We start from the raw sequence: 14347 nt of genomic DNA on the forward strand, positions 1-14347 counted from the left end.
CCAGATATAAGAATGAATATTTTCTTATGGACACGTTTTGCTGAAAAACTGAATATGGAACAAGCAAAGCTTAATACTAAACAATATATATATTAGCTGTATAATACCAGTAGGCCAGCTCTAATAGTAATTTGGTATGGCTTTGCGGGCCAAATGTAATTAGGCTGCGGGCCAAATTTGGCCCGCGGGCCAGAGTTTGACACCTATGCTTTAAGGTGTTGCGGATAAATACAACAAAATAAAACTAGTACCGGTACCGAAAAAATAAGATTTATTCATAACATAACACAACACAACTATTGCTAGGCAGTTTTTTATTTTGTTGTATTTATCCGGGACACCTTAAAGGCTGGTCCATGAAAATATTGTCGGGCATAACCCGGTCCGTGGCGCAAAAAAGGCTGGGGACCGCTGGCCTAGCCTATTGCTAGACAGTTGCTAAGATGACTTGTTTTTAGCATTTATATACTTATGACACCATATAACAGCATCATATCATTTTTATTTCACAACAATAACATCTCATTTATATACCCAAAACTTCTGTTATGCATGCACTAGTTGATAAAGTTTAATCAACAAAAACACCTTGTGTAGATGTCACAAAGGGAAAACTAGGTAAGCTAAACCTATTTGTAATGAATCTGAAGGGATGGACTCGCTTTTAGAGCCTGCCTCAAGTGGCCAGTAGAGGAACTGCAAGCTTTGACATCTTGTGGATTGTCAGTTGGTATCATTGCCATAGCTTGGCTAACTTATGGATCCACCATGCTGATCAAGCTAACTTGGCAGTGCTAGGTTTAGATGAGACTTCTCCAGCTTTACCCATGTGATCAAAGGTGGTCACATTTGGTTTAAAGAGGTCAAACATTAAGACAGTAGTCTACATACCAGTGCACAACTTCAGTATTATCTTTATATCCAGTCTGTCTTTTATACTTTTAATAACAACACTGTTTAGCATGTATTTTGTTTGATACAAGCTGCTTCACCATGCCTTGTGTATATATAAGTAAGTGATGACAAATATATGTTAAAAATGAGAAAAGCTGATCAAAGTTGACAGTTGATTTAATTTTTAAAATATTCAAATAATCAGAATGGTGCGAGTAGGAGGATGTGTGGTTACCATAGTGTGAATAAAGCTACTAAAGAATTTTAAATATGCATTGCAAATATGCATGCCGACCTGCTGCACAGCTTCTTTTATATTTATTAGTCTCTGTTTTTGGTGTTTAGCTTTAGTTTTTAGACAGACTGGTTTAGCTCTGTGCGTGAGCAGAGAAGTTTAAATTCCTGTGGCCTTGAGTCACTAGTAGGACTTTTCCTCTGATCTGTCCTGGTCCTGTCCTGTTATGTACTCCTTCTGTAGGAAATCAGACGGTGGGAATGGCTATGAAAAATGAGTCTCACCAAGGCTGTTAGAAGCTCGGTGACTCGATCAAGGGGGATTGATGCTGTTTGGTGCCGCTCATTCCACAGTCAATCTGATGCACTCATCAGTTTAATATGGAGGATGACAGATTACTATGTTTGTGAAGTGGAGCTGATATAAAAAGTAAACGTCCTTGCAGTCAGAAAATAAAGTATAGAAGTTACTGGGTCTACAGTGGGGAAACGGCATAAGAAGAGTATTCAGTCAGAAGCCCGAGGGAGCCTCTGGTGAAATATCTGCTCTGTCTGGGCTGTAGGCTGCTCCGGCTATAGATACATTTTACTGTAAATAATCAGAGCAGAATTTTTCCCTCATTCTTTTCCATTCCTGTGCCGTGGATTGATTAATTTTTGAATGCCAAGTGACCAAGTGAAAGATGAAAAGCAAGATAAAAGAGCCTTGATGTGATTTAATAAGGGTCTGTCTAATCACTGGGTCACCCTGCAACCCCTTTCATTCTCCTCCCTCCATCTGTTAACCGTAGAGGAACAGTGTGACACCCCCACGCATACAACTGGCCTTTGCTAGCCCTCTCTGTGTGCCCACTTTCACCCATGCCCCATCATCTGCCTTCTCGCCTCTCGACCGACTCATTTTTTTTCCCTTTTTTGCTATTCAGCTTCAACCACCTGCCATCTAACTCCACAGCCGAGGCCCTAGACCTTGACCCCCCTCACCCCCAGGAAATCTTTTCTCTCACCCTCCCATCCAACCCCGCTTTCCCTGCGTCTGCATGGCTTCCAGCTCTAACTAGATTAGCACTGTAGCCTGTTAGCATGCCCAGGGTCCAGCCAAGCATGAATGGACTAATTCCAGCCAACCCCCCCTCTCCAAACCCGATATGCCTGTTCCACCCTGTCTTTAACCCAGTGGGACCTCTTCCTGCTCCCACCCCGCAACCTGCTCTCCAGCCCTGCTGAACCTTGACTAACTTAGTTATGATATGACCCTGTGACGCCCCTCATAGGGAGCCAGACGCAATAAAGGACACTTTTGTCATCCGGACATGCACGCGCGCACACAATGACACAAAAGAATCTGCATGCAAGTTAACCAACCAATCGCACCCAAAGCGCCCATATATCTACTGCCGGGAAAGTCTTACGGGAGTGTGTCTGTGTGTGTTTGCTGTCCTTCTTGCTGTAACGAGTTTGGTTGTTAACCGGGTGTTACATCATATCTTGCTCTGGAGTAACATCATGTCTGGAGACAAGGACAAAGTGATGGGTTGTAAACAGTCAGACCTGATAGAGAGAGGTTTAATTCACAGGATCGCATAGGCTCAGATTATGCAGCCTATGAAATACATGCTTGCGCAGGTTGTTAAAATTAGCCCTAGGAATCGATTGACCCATTTCTCTTATTTAAACCAGAACACAGAGATATCATAGACATACTGCAGGAATCAATATGAAGAATAGCAAATGAAGTGTCAAAAGTAATGTTGTTAATTGATTGTGCATCAGTGCTTAAAGTGCAAGCAAAGATTCAGGGTGGTTTTCAATGCTGCAGATTTATCAAAAAATAAAGAAATATAGGAGTAGGAAAGCGAGCATTGGTCTACAGTAATCTCATAAAAATAGAGGAACAGCGATGGCAGAAAATCTTTTCTTCTTATATAGAAATAATAGAAAAAATAGGACTTACAAAGCCCATGAAAACCACTTTTCATACTTTGCAGCATTAATACATTTTATGGCAGTACTAAAATTCACCCCTGTCTATTAATTTTGAAATATCATGCAACTTTATACAATTTTAGCCACCTTATCTCTGATTGGCAGTATGTGCTATGGGCTGTTAAAGATGCACTTACACTCTGGTGTTCTTAACGCCAACGTTTTGTTGTAAATGCACAATGGCAATAAAAGGCTTTTCTGTTGTATTCTATTCTACTTTATGAAATAAATATTTGCTATTCTAATTGGAGCCTGACAGATTGATGGGGCTGATATATTGGTTGATATTAGCTATTTGCCAATATTTTGGTGCTGGCATTTCTAATATATTAATATATTATAGTATATTATAGTATAAAAATTGTATTGCATTGATTCAAGATGGTTCGGTCTGACATCCAGATCAGTGCAAAGTAAACACAGTGAATTGACACAGGCTATAAAATTCATATGAGAAATAATGTTAATACCCTGAAATGAGAGGTGGGTGGCTGACTTCCCCCTGTTGTTGTGTGTGATTTGGGTAATTGGCATTCAGTCTCAGTGATTGAAACTGATCATTCAATGAGTTTATGCTTTTTCTAAGCCTTTACCCTCATTCTTTATTTTTTATTTTGGTAAAATAAATCAAGCGTAGAATCGTAGAAGAGCTTCATATGTTTCAGCAGTGGTTACAGATGGCAGGATGGTCCCTTGATGGCGAGACAGAGAAGGAGAGAGAGCAGTGGGTTCAGACATTACCAGCACTGGAGCCAGCAGCTATGGTCTTCCATCGTGCTAATGTCTACTTCTGGAGGTGAAAGGCCCTCCACCTCGACAGTGCAAATTTGTTTTGCTCTCCATTTTTCTCTGGCTCGGGAACATTGATCTGGTCCTGCCGTTCATGCCCTCTCCTCAGACCCTCCCTGATGGCTGTAAATGGCTTTAATTCCTAAACAAGTAATGCAATACTTTTATTAAACCCCTTGAGTTAAAGCTGAACATTGTGCTTTTCACTTCACTCATTTGATTTAAATCCACTGTGGTGGTTTTTGTCTAAAGGCTTCGAGACCTCACTGTGTGTAAACACTTTAACTCGATTATCTTAGTCAAACTACAAGTGAGAACATTAGCTGATAGCGGTGTTCCTGTCTCATGTACCGACCTTTCATCTTTCTATTATCCAAAAATGTTCATAGTTAACTGATGTAGAGAGCCTCACAGCTGTGGGATAATAACATGTATCACGCAGGCTACAACACATCCTAAAGCATTTACCAACAAGTCATTGAAACGAGAGTTAGTAGGAAAATGAAGTTACCCCAAACCATGTGAATGTTTTAATCACAGAGTTACTTAAATCTTATTATTCACAATAATCTGATTATAAGAAAGCGTGTAATCGCGCTGAATGCTGGTGGACAGAACAAGAAGTAATTCAGTAATCAGTCAGGCATCAAAGTGTTTGTGTGTCAGGTTGGGCCAGTTGTTTGAACAGGGTGATTGGACTTCACGCTGCCCCAGTGGGGTGATTAGACCCGCATTGATCTGCTGCTACACTGACACACGCGCGCACACACTTCTAGGAAAAGAGTCCTTATCGCATCATCCCATGAGCAGCCTGAGCTGGGCTGTTCTATCGATTGCCAGCAAAACAAGACCACACAGGCTTGTGGCATGAAAACACACGCACTCACGGATATAAATGTGCACACGAACAAAGCGCTGTCCATAATAATAAATGTCCGTATAGCAGACGCATGCTTGCACATACAAACACAACGGCAAACAAAGGCACACAGTCATAAACACAGTCAGTCAGAAACATGATGCATCCTTGTTTTCATCTTGCCCTGGAAGTGAACTAGCAGCATTGCAGAACTTTTAGAACTGAAAACAAGAGGAAATTCTTAAAATAAACCTCTGTGTTCCCAGAATTGCATAAGCAGCCTAGTTAGGCACAGAGCTGCAGATGGAGAGTCTGAGGCAGATAAACACAGAGCTGGCAGAGTTTACAAGTTTCTCTTCAGCTCTCTCCAGTTACACAAACCTCAATGGAAAGATAAAGGGAAGAACATAAGTTGGGTGCGTTTCAGCGCGCTACCATTTTCTGGCCTTGAAGTGGGAGCTGAGATGAGTTTCATGGGTGGGATCTGTTTTGAAGTTGGAGGTTACCTTGTGGTTGTGGGTGCACGGTCCTGTCGAATTAGCGAAGCTAAAATAAAACACTCTATGTTTTTAGTTCTGCCACCTGGCTTCTCGAAATAGACTCCATACTAAATTCAGAAAATGTGTGTGTTCTTAAAATACATAAAAAATTCTGTTCACTTTGCCAAAAGGGCAAGAATGATACTCACTTCCTGTCCTGAGGGCACCATATGTCAGGCTGCTGTATTTAGACGTATTTTTAGTCTGTTTCCAAAGCCTCCTCAGTTTGTTTAAATATTATTTTTATAGCATATGCCAGGCCTGGGGTGCTTTTGCTTCACTCATGTATGGCACAAACAGAGATCTATGGTTAATTTATCTTGTTACACTTATGTCTTATACTGCTGTATATCGTCAAATGGCAAAAACTGGTTGTTTCTAAACACCTAAAAATGGAGCGACATGGACATGTAGCAATTATGTATACATTTTTAGATTTATTTGTATTCTTTGCAAGCTATATAGAAACCTGTTTAGTCTGAAATACAATATAAAGTACACCTACAGTTACCAGATGCCAACTATTAGCTGTAACGCTAATAGCTTAAAAAGCTTTTCCTGCTTCAGTGCAGCTAGCTAACAATAAAGAACTGCTTACTGCTTAAGAAACAGAGTGAAAGTGAACTGTATATACTTGTTAACATAAAATTCAGTGTTGGAGCCAGGATTGGTACAAAAGTGATCCCCTTAGACTGTTTTTTAGTTTTAGTTTTCTTTATTTTCCCCTGAGCTAGTTCTGTCACAAGTTAGCTAACATAAGCTAATGTGAGTCTGCTAGCAACAACCAACCCAGTAACATTGCATTCTTTACTGGCACAAGAGGGCACTACACACGCTCTCAAACCTTTAACTTCAAACACTTATTCATTAAATCCATTTTCACCAACAGTTTTCAAACCTATGACAGTTTTATAGAGCACAGTGTAAATTATGGTGTAAATTATCTTCTATACATATAATTGCGTCATGTCGACCTTAAGGACTTCATTTCCAGTTCTTCACTCTGTATTTAGTGGTGACTCAAAGAAAATTCTGTAATTTACACAAATGTTGGTGACCGTTAAGTTATGTGCCAAATCAAAATAATTTGGCTAAAGACTCTTTATTTTAAAAGCACATAGATGTTAATAATCACTGTATATGTGATGATGTTCATACAAAACCCAGCCGCTAAGGAGGAGATGGGATATATACAGATATATATACATGCACTATAATCATTAAAGATTTAATCAAAGTCCTGAAACAGTTTGGTCAGCTCCTACCTTTTGACTCGTCAATATGTATCTTAATAAATTATTCCTCAATTTGTGTAACCTAAATTATTCTAATGACTCAGTTTAGTTGTGATTCTGATTTCAGGGTTTCTACTAATGTATTACAAGCCTGTCAGATCAAAGTTGGGCCTAAGGATTGGCGAATCTTCTTATGTAACATACATTTTATAACATGTTTCTAGATATAAGCTTCAAGTTAACTAATGAATGGCCAATATTTTGTTTAAAGCAGGGATTGTTCAACACTGGTTTGTTTACATGCAGACTGCAATTAGCAATAGGAGCTCCAGATGTGCCTGTTCAGTTAGTGGAAGTTGAATGTGGTCATTGCTGTTGCTAAGTTGGGTATTTTTCAGTGTACTAGCTCAATATTAAAGATCCCATTGGCAGAACAGCCAGCTTTGATTAACAACTCCTCTGAGAGAGTCTTGTTTATGACCGTTCAAATAGTGACTGACCCGAGAGAGTCACAACTGTCACTCTCATCAATATTCCCGCCCCTTAGTGACACCGCTTGACCGTCCAGGGGTCACTGCAGGTCACAGTTCAATGCTAATGAGCTTCAGGTTCCTTCACATTGCTGTGCCAAGCTCTGGGACTCTAAGTGCTTGGAGGATTGATAGAGGCAGATTTGACTCCAATAGATAAACGGAGGAGGATTTATGGGGCTGACCACTGGGCAGTGGAGCCTGACTGTGACCATGGAGCAGCCTTGGTCACTTTACAAAGTCGCATCATTGACATTGAAGCAAAGTATGTGTGTGGGAGAGGGAGGCTCTTGACTGAGGTTTCACAATGATGCACCTTACTTCTCAAGCTCATTTTAGAAAATCAATTATAGCCATTTGGAAAATGGGTTAATCACTCAGTGTGTCTAATCTCAGGATCCATCTGTTATGAACATGATGTCATGTATTTTGGCACTTAAAGAACCTGTCTGTCTGTGCAGTTGGTTCCAGCGTTTTGCAGTTCATCATTCAGTAGGACTACATGTGAGTTATTACCTGCATTCACTTTCCATAAATCTAATGACAGGTTTTTACTGCATTCGATAAATGGCCCCTCTGAGCTTGGAGACCTTTACAAATGCATATGCTGATCTGGAAATGTTTAAACAGTAAACATGCCTTCTGTGGTTAAATGGAAGGAACAGGGATGCACTAATCAATGCTCGTATAAAATGGAGCAAATGGAGCAAGATAAATAAAAATGCTTTGGTTGTTCATCCAATTTATTTGCATCTAATGTAGACCAAAATACCCCAAAGGTGGAACTGAAACTCAATTTTTGAGGCTGTATCAGTTATAAGTGGGGTCTCTGTCTGCGAGTTAAATTAGCTCATATGTCAGTGAAAACATGGCACTTTCATGTTGTTTTCACTTTCCTAAAAGCAATGTAGTACTATATTATTATTTGTCCCTTTGAAACTCTAAACTGACTTGGAAAACTTGTTGCTTTTTGATGTTAAGAACCGTAGGTCATACAGGCCTAGAGATGAATCAGTGGATCAGTCGGAGGAAGGGAAAACTGTTAATTCTTCAACTTGTTGGCAAGTGGTTGCTTGAGATTTCTGGCTTTTGCAGTGTGAAATAAATTGCAAAGATAGTGCAAGACTGAAAACCTAATTGTGATTGGTTTGGTCGCGAACAGATTGCTGCAGTTGCTTGCAGTTTGCATGGAAGATGCCAACTTGTTTGCAAACACTTGCCAACTACTTACTAAACAGATTTTCCCTGCACCATCATATGCATCTTTGCCACCAACCGTGAGTGACTTCCGGAAACCATTTGCCAACTGGTCAGAGACTTGTGGTTGTCAGGGTATCGTTGACCAGTTTCTAGGCCACTGAACTGCTTTTGAGGTCATTGTATATTCATCCCACGCAGTGAATGTAACTGTAGCAGCCATTGCATTAGTGCTGTGTGCGTCATACTTGTCTATGTGTCTTTACAGCTCAACCTCGACCTCTTAAGTTTGCAAGGAACTTCCATTCATTTCTGATTTATTCCTCCTGACCCCTCTCCATGTTTTCTTATCTTCACAAAGCCGGTGCTGATTTTTGGTTCCTGTTGAAACTTTTCAACCTGCACTATTGACATTTCTTCCCCTCATTACCTCCATCAGACAGCTTTATGTCTGAGATGCACAGAGTTGCACGTTTGCAGAGAGTTGCTGTTTCTAAAATTCACTTTGTGTTCAGTTTGAATACACTTTCACTAAAGGAGTTGTTTTTTTTTCTTAAATGATGAGAAGTTTGTGCAGATAGCGTGACCTAGTTTAGACGCACACAAAATTAACAAATAGCAAGAAACAGACAAATAAAGAGAAGCGTTGATGCCGTTTGATGCGAGCTCCGAGAGCTAGCGTTTTTTTTCCTCTGGATGTTTCTCTGTTAAATCAAAGCACATTTCATTATCGCAAATCATTCGATTTCCTGCGTAGTTTAAACATTTCTACACAAAGTCTGCTTTTTGAAATTGGACCACATACATTCTGCTTTCTCCTCAACAAAGCAGGGAAAAAAGAAACTGAATGTAAGAGGGAAAAACAGAGGAAAACTTGAGTCCTAATTAAAAGAAACCAACATTCTTGAAGCTTTTCCTACTTTTCGTTCGGAACATCTTGTTTAAATTCCAGCACGTCGGTGATAGCGAGTCGGCATTGAGTCTTTTTTGACATTCAGCGTTAGCAGAGGTAGAAGGAATGTGTCAGACAGAGAGTCAGCAGAGAATAGCTGCTAGTTTAGGATAAGTAATAAAAATGAATTAATAAAGATGAACACAAACTCAGATTACTGAACGTGTGGATGAGTGTGTTTGAGCCTGAAAGAATATTTGTTTGTGTGTCTGGGACAATTGATGTGATTGTTTTTCATCTGTCTACAATCTCTAAACACACACACACACACACACACACACACACACACACACACACACACACACACACACACACACACCGACCTCTGCCAGTTCCTTCTTTCCTTCTCTATTCTGACCACGTTAGACCAGGACCCTGTCGTTGACCCTCCAAAGAGAGATTGATTACATGAAAGGAGAGTATTTTGTTTGCCTTCCTTCTCCAGGTTTTCACCCTGCTCTTTCTCTGTCACCATCTCTTGGCTCTCTCCTCAGCTTTTTTTCCCCTTCTTTCTGTTTACTTCACACTCTGCCTTTTTCTTTTCCCCTTGACTTTATTTTCTCCTCTGTCGAGTTGCATTTGGAAACACTCCACCGTAGGTTTTACCTTCACAAATACCCGTCTGCTCCCTTCGGGGTGGATTTTAAATGCAAGAGGCAGCACAAAAGTCCAAATTAGTTTCTTTTGAATTGTTTTATTGTGGAATCAGACCCACTGTTGTTTCCCTCTCCCTTTCTCTGGGCTGAGGGGTTGCGGCGAGTGTGCGCATGGGAGTGTCGAGGCAACAGCTGGTCGTATGTAAACGCTCTCTGCGGGTGGGTGTGAGGCTTGGGCGTCTTGCTGGGGTGGCTGCGTGTCCACCCTCAGGGTCTATGAGTCATTCTAAAATAAATGGGAACCCTTGAAAAGAGATCAGTGTTTTTTGTCTGGTCGTGTTTTCCAAACACTTTGTCTTTCTCATCATTTCCTGTGTCGTTTCTCTTCGCATATACATTAGCCGTGCTCAATCAGGAGTCATTTTCTCTTTGTTTTCTTTCAAAATATCTTCTTTGGGTGTCACGAGATGCTTTCAAATGAATTTTTATTCATTTCGGTCGTGCCAGCGCCTCAGGGGTCTGTCTAACCATCACAGTTTTTCCGTCTAGACACGATGGAGGCCAAATGTTTAGCGAGGAAGACAAAAGCCAACTCTGTTTCCATTTTCTTTTCCTCCTCTGCTCTTCTGATTTCATCTCTTCTCATCACCCACAGTGGGTTTGGAGTTGAGAGAGCTAATATAATATTGATTCTTTTCAACAGCGTGCAACACAAAACACAAAACACAGATGGAGCCGACGGCATCCTCTCATTATCTTTGTCTCTAACGCCCATGTCTCTCATCACAGATACACCTCTATTGGTGAGGAGCAGCAGCGACTCTGCATTGGTCCCGCCCCTTGAGACGACAGCCACACCTCCACCTGATAAGCAAAGCAACGGATCTCTTGAACCGGTGAGTTACACAGGAAATAACTTCAAAATTAGATTTTTGTTTGTTTCTCAGTGAAACTGATGTCTGCCGTTACCTTTGGCCAACTAAACGTGATGAGAGAATACGCTGTTAGATATTCCGATTATTTATATTAGGTATTCTTGTCTTCCTCATTTCATTGCTTTCTAAAAGGAGCAATAAAAGAGCTCCATCAGAAATTCAATGTTCACTCTCCATTGATTAAACTCCTGCAGGGTAAAACTAGTTTTTCAGTGAAAGCAAGAGAACAGTAAATAAATATGAGAGATGAACATATTGTATTTCCAGTTGCATATTTGGTCTCTGCCTTTCACTCACTGAAGATAAATGGAGAAACCTCTTGAATATCCCTCTTGTGGTCCAGCTTTCTGCCCCAGGCATTACTTTGAAAGGATCGGCTTTTCAAGCGCTCGGCCTCTTTTCGAAACGGGCCGCCATTAAGGCCGACGTTTTTGTCCTCTGTGGGTTATTGAATGTGCGTGGAGGACTAGATTGAGGCTCTGTGAGGTCACACTTGTATGTGTATGTCAGGAAAACTCAGGTAGAGAGAGGGAGGGAGGAGAAGGAGCCCTGCTGTTTACTCCTGCTGTGTTCAACTCAGCGGTGACTAAGCAGAACACGGGCATCAGTGGGCATCGTGTAAACGCAATGACAGAGCCCATATTTTTTGTCCAAGAAATGTCGGGCCTCGTGTGCTTCAAACAGCGCGCCTGGACCGAAATGAACAGGCTCATTATAGATGATTTAAAGTGTCCTTAGAACTGTTTACATAAATCCACATCTCTTTGCTGCATGACAGATGAATCCCTGCTTTTGACTGCTGCTGTCTTATTTAACCCAGACAAAAACAAGTCCTGTGAAGATGTTGTTTTTAAAATGTGACTCTCTTTTTAAGAGTGTTTCTTTATGTTGCTTTGTTATTTAAAGCCACAACAGTGGCTTGGCTCTATGGACAGCAATGGCTGTAGGCTCTTTTCCTACCAGGAAGTCACATTTTGCCTTTTTGTAAGAAGCCGCAACCTTACAGAGAGGGTCTTTTTTTGTTGGGTATGCAGTAATATCAGATACAGGAAGCAAGCAGTCTGGTCTGACAGAGCATATAAGTGTGCATGGAGTCCTGTGAGAATGAGTTTTTACTGTGTAGTCCTATAAAACAGAAGTACACCTTTTATCCATAGGAATTAATAGGTAATAGGTACGTAATCAAATGATCATCAGCCAGTATGAACACCTCTATAAAATAAAAGTTTTGGTAGTTAGTTGGTTGTGAGAATTCAGATGGGTGTTAACATAGTGCCACAATCTCCTAACAGCAATTTCACACCAAGGTCAGATGGTGTAATGCTCAGAGCCATTACAAAAAACCTGAGACCAAACCACAAGACTTCTGAAACAATTTCCTTTGTCCAGATGAGGCCAAATTTGAGATGCTTGGGTATAATGAGCAAGACCACGTTTGCCCAGAAGTTAAAAAAACAAAAACAAAACCCCACTACTAATCAGCACAAACGCTTCATACCAACTGTAAAGCACGGTGGTGGATGAGTCATGATTTGAGCTTGCTTTGAGGGCTTTGCAGCCACAGGACGTGGGCAGCATGAACTCCTTTTGTATACCAAAATATTCTAGAATGGATCTGACAGCTGAAGCTTGGATAAAACCAGGTCATGCAACAGGACAATGATTCCAGGCACAGCTGAAAAAGAAATGAATCAAGGTGTTGCAGTGGACCATTCAAAATCCAGATCTGAACTCATTTAAAATTCTTGGGTATGACCTTAAAGGAGCTGTGTGTTTGCAAGTGGCCGCAAACTTCAATGAACGGAAGCAACAATGTAGAGAAGAGCGGAGCAAAACTCCTCCATGACGATGTGAGAGAAAGTCATATAGAAATGGGGTGTACTCGGTTTTCCCAGGACTGTACAGAGGCAGTAGATGTGCTGGTTGGTGTGCAACCACCTCTTTGTTTTTACTCACTGTTTAGTTAGGTGTAGGCACCTAAACCTCTATGCTAGTTTTTGTAAAAGACATTATTTGTGTGTTAAAATATGCTCCTTCACACGTTTTTGTACAGCCTCTCATGTTTGAAGAGGAGCTTTCACACATACGCTGCACCCCTGAACTTTTTTGGCACTTTATATAGAGTCTTAGAACTTCTCCATACCCAGTATAAAGACTGTGCTACTGTATGCGCCATTATGCTTACCTCAGAACAGAGCAGGCAACTCTTCTAACTGGATGTCATGTAGGGCTGGGCGATATGGCCTAAAATTCATATCGCGATAAAATTTGAAGCATGTGCGGTAACGATATATATCACGATATATTCTTTTCTTCTGTATAACGTATTTTCCACACTATAAAGCACACTTAAAATACTTTAATTTTCTCAAAAATCGAGAGTGTGCCTTATGTATGAATTCTGGTTGTGCTTACTGACTTCGAACTGATTTTGGCGTGCAGAAATCTATTAAAAATGTTTTAGTACAACTTTGGTAAGCCGCACTGCTTGATGGATTGTCAGAACATCACGGCTGCTGTAGTGAGGAGCTTCGTGGAGGAATCTGGGTCCAAAACTCCGTCTGTTTCAGGTCCCAAAGTCAAACGAACACTAAGAGTTAAAAACTGTCTAAATTATTTCATCTTTAATAAAATCATCAGCTTTGCTGCTTTATCAGGTGTAACAATTAAGTTTAACATCCATGCGTTCATGAAAACAGAAGTTATTAAATTTAACGGAGTTAGAAGTTAACAGGAAGTTAGCTCGCTAGTTTCCACCTAAACATTTCACACCATGTTCTGACTGAGAGATTTTTGAAACTAATTAAAACGTACAGCTCTGCTACCACTTCCAACATAAATGAAGACAGAAAACTAAACAGCAGTGGCGTTTGTAGAGTTACTGAAGTTGGACTACCTGGTATATAATGTTGTGCTACGTGATTGCTAGCGACACAGCTATGTTAGCATAACATTAGCACAGTGAAGCTGGAGGATGAATGCCAACTTTTTTTCCACTCGATAAAAGTTAACGTGACGGATTCTGGTGGTCAGGGACAAATGCAATCGCATAGCAGGATGCTATATACGGGGCAAACGTCAGTCAGGAGAACTGCGACGCTTTCGAACAAAACAGGCGCAGCTTGTTGACATCATCAACATGCGCTATCGCGATAGAGCGCTATAATCAAAATCTCTATAGTTGGCCAAATTTATATCGTTTCTATCGTATATCGTTTCTATCGCCCACCCCTAATGTCATGTATCCCTTTGTGCATTCTCTGCCCAGGAAGCACCCTCACCTCAGTATTTTCCATAGTGAGAACATAGTGAGTCTGATGTGGAGCTTTGGTGCTATTGTGAGAAAGGGTGACTGCAAACAGTGTCCCCACATGAACTGCCCAACGTCTTTTTTTTTATGTGTACAAATAAGACTCTTAAGAGTAGTTGTGCTCCTGACTTTGAGGATTTTCTGGCCTGTTTTTCCAGTGCCACCATGGATTTGAGTGATTCAGAGTGAGATGACCTTTTGAATGGATTGCTATGGCCTGCTGCAGACAGTGATGCTCCCTTATGAATGAGCTGTAATAAACTGTTATCTGACAGAATACCAGCAAAAACT

The 14347-nt window shown here is 40.8% G+C and overlaps 1 protein-coding gene across 4 annotated transcripts in view; it reads left to right on the forward strand.

The window, feature by feature from the left end:
• The window catches only part of pard3ba (par-3 family cell polarity regulator beta a), a 225201-nt gene that overhangs the window by 47283 nt on the left and 163571 nt on the right, over positions 1–14347 (forward strand). For all 4 annotated transcript variants that reach the window (XM_085151856.1, XM_085151855.1, XM_085151854.1 and 1 more), the window contains exon 4: positions 10601–10707. In XM_085151856.1, the coding sequence (XP_085007982.1) occupies positions 10601–10707 (107 nt within the window). The remainder of the gene's footprint in view (positions 1–10600; positions 10708–14347) is intronic.

This window comes from Neolamprologus multifasciatus, chromosome 23 (assembly GCF_963576455.1).
Source record: "Neolamprologus multifasciatus chromosome 23, fNeoMul1.2, whole genome shotgun sequence".
In the NCBI taxonomy this organism is placed as follows: Eukaryota; Metazoa; Chordata; class Actinopteri; order Cichliformes; family Cichlidae; genus Neolamprologus; species Neolamprologus multifasciatus.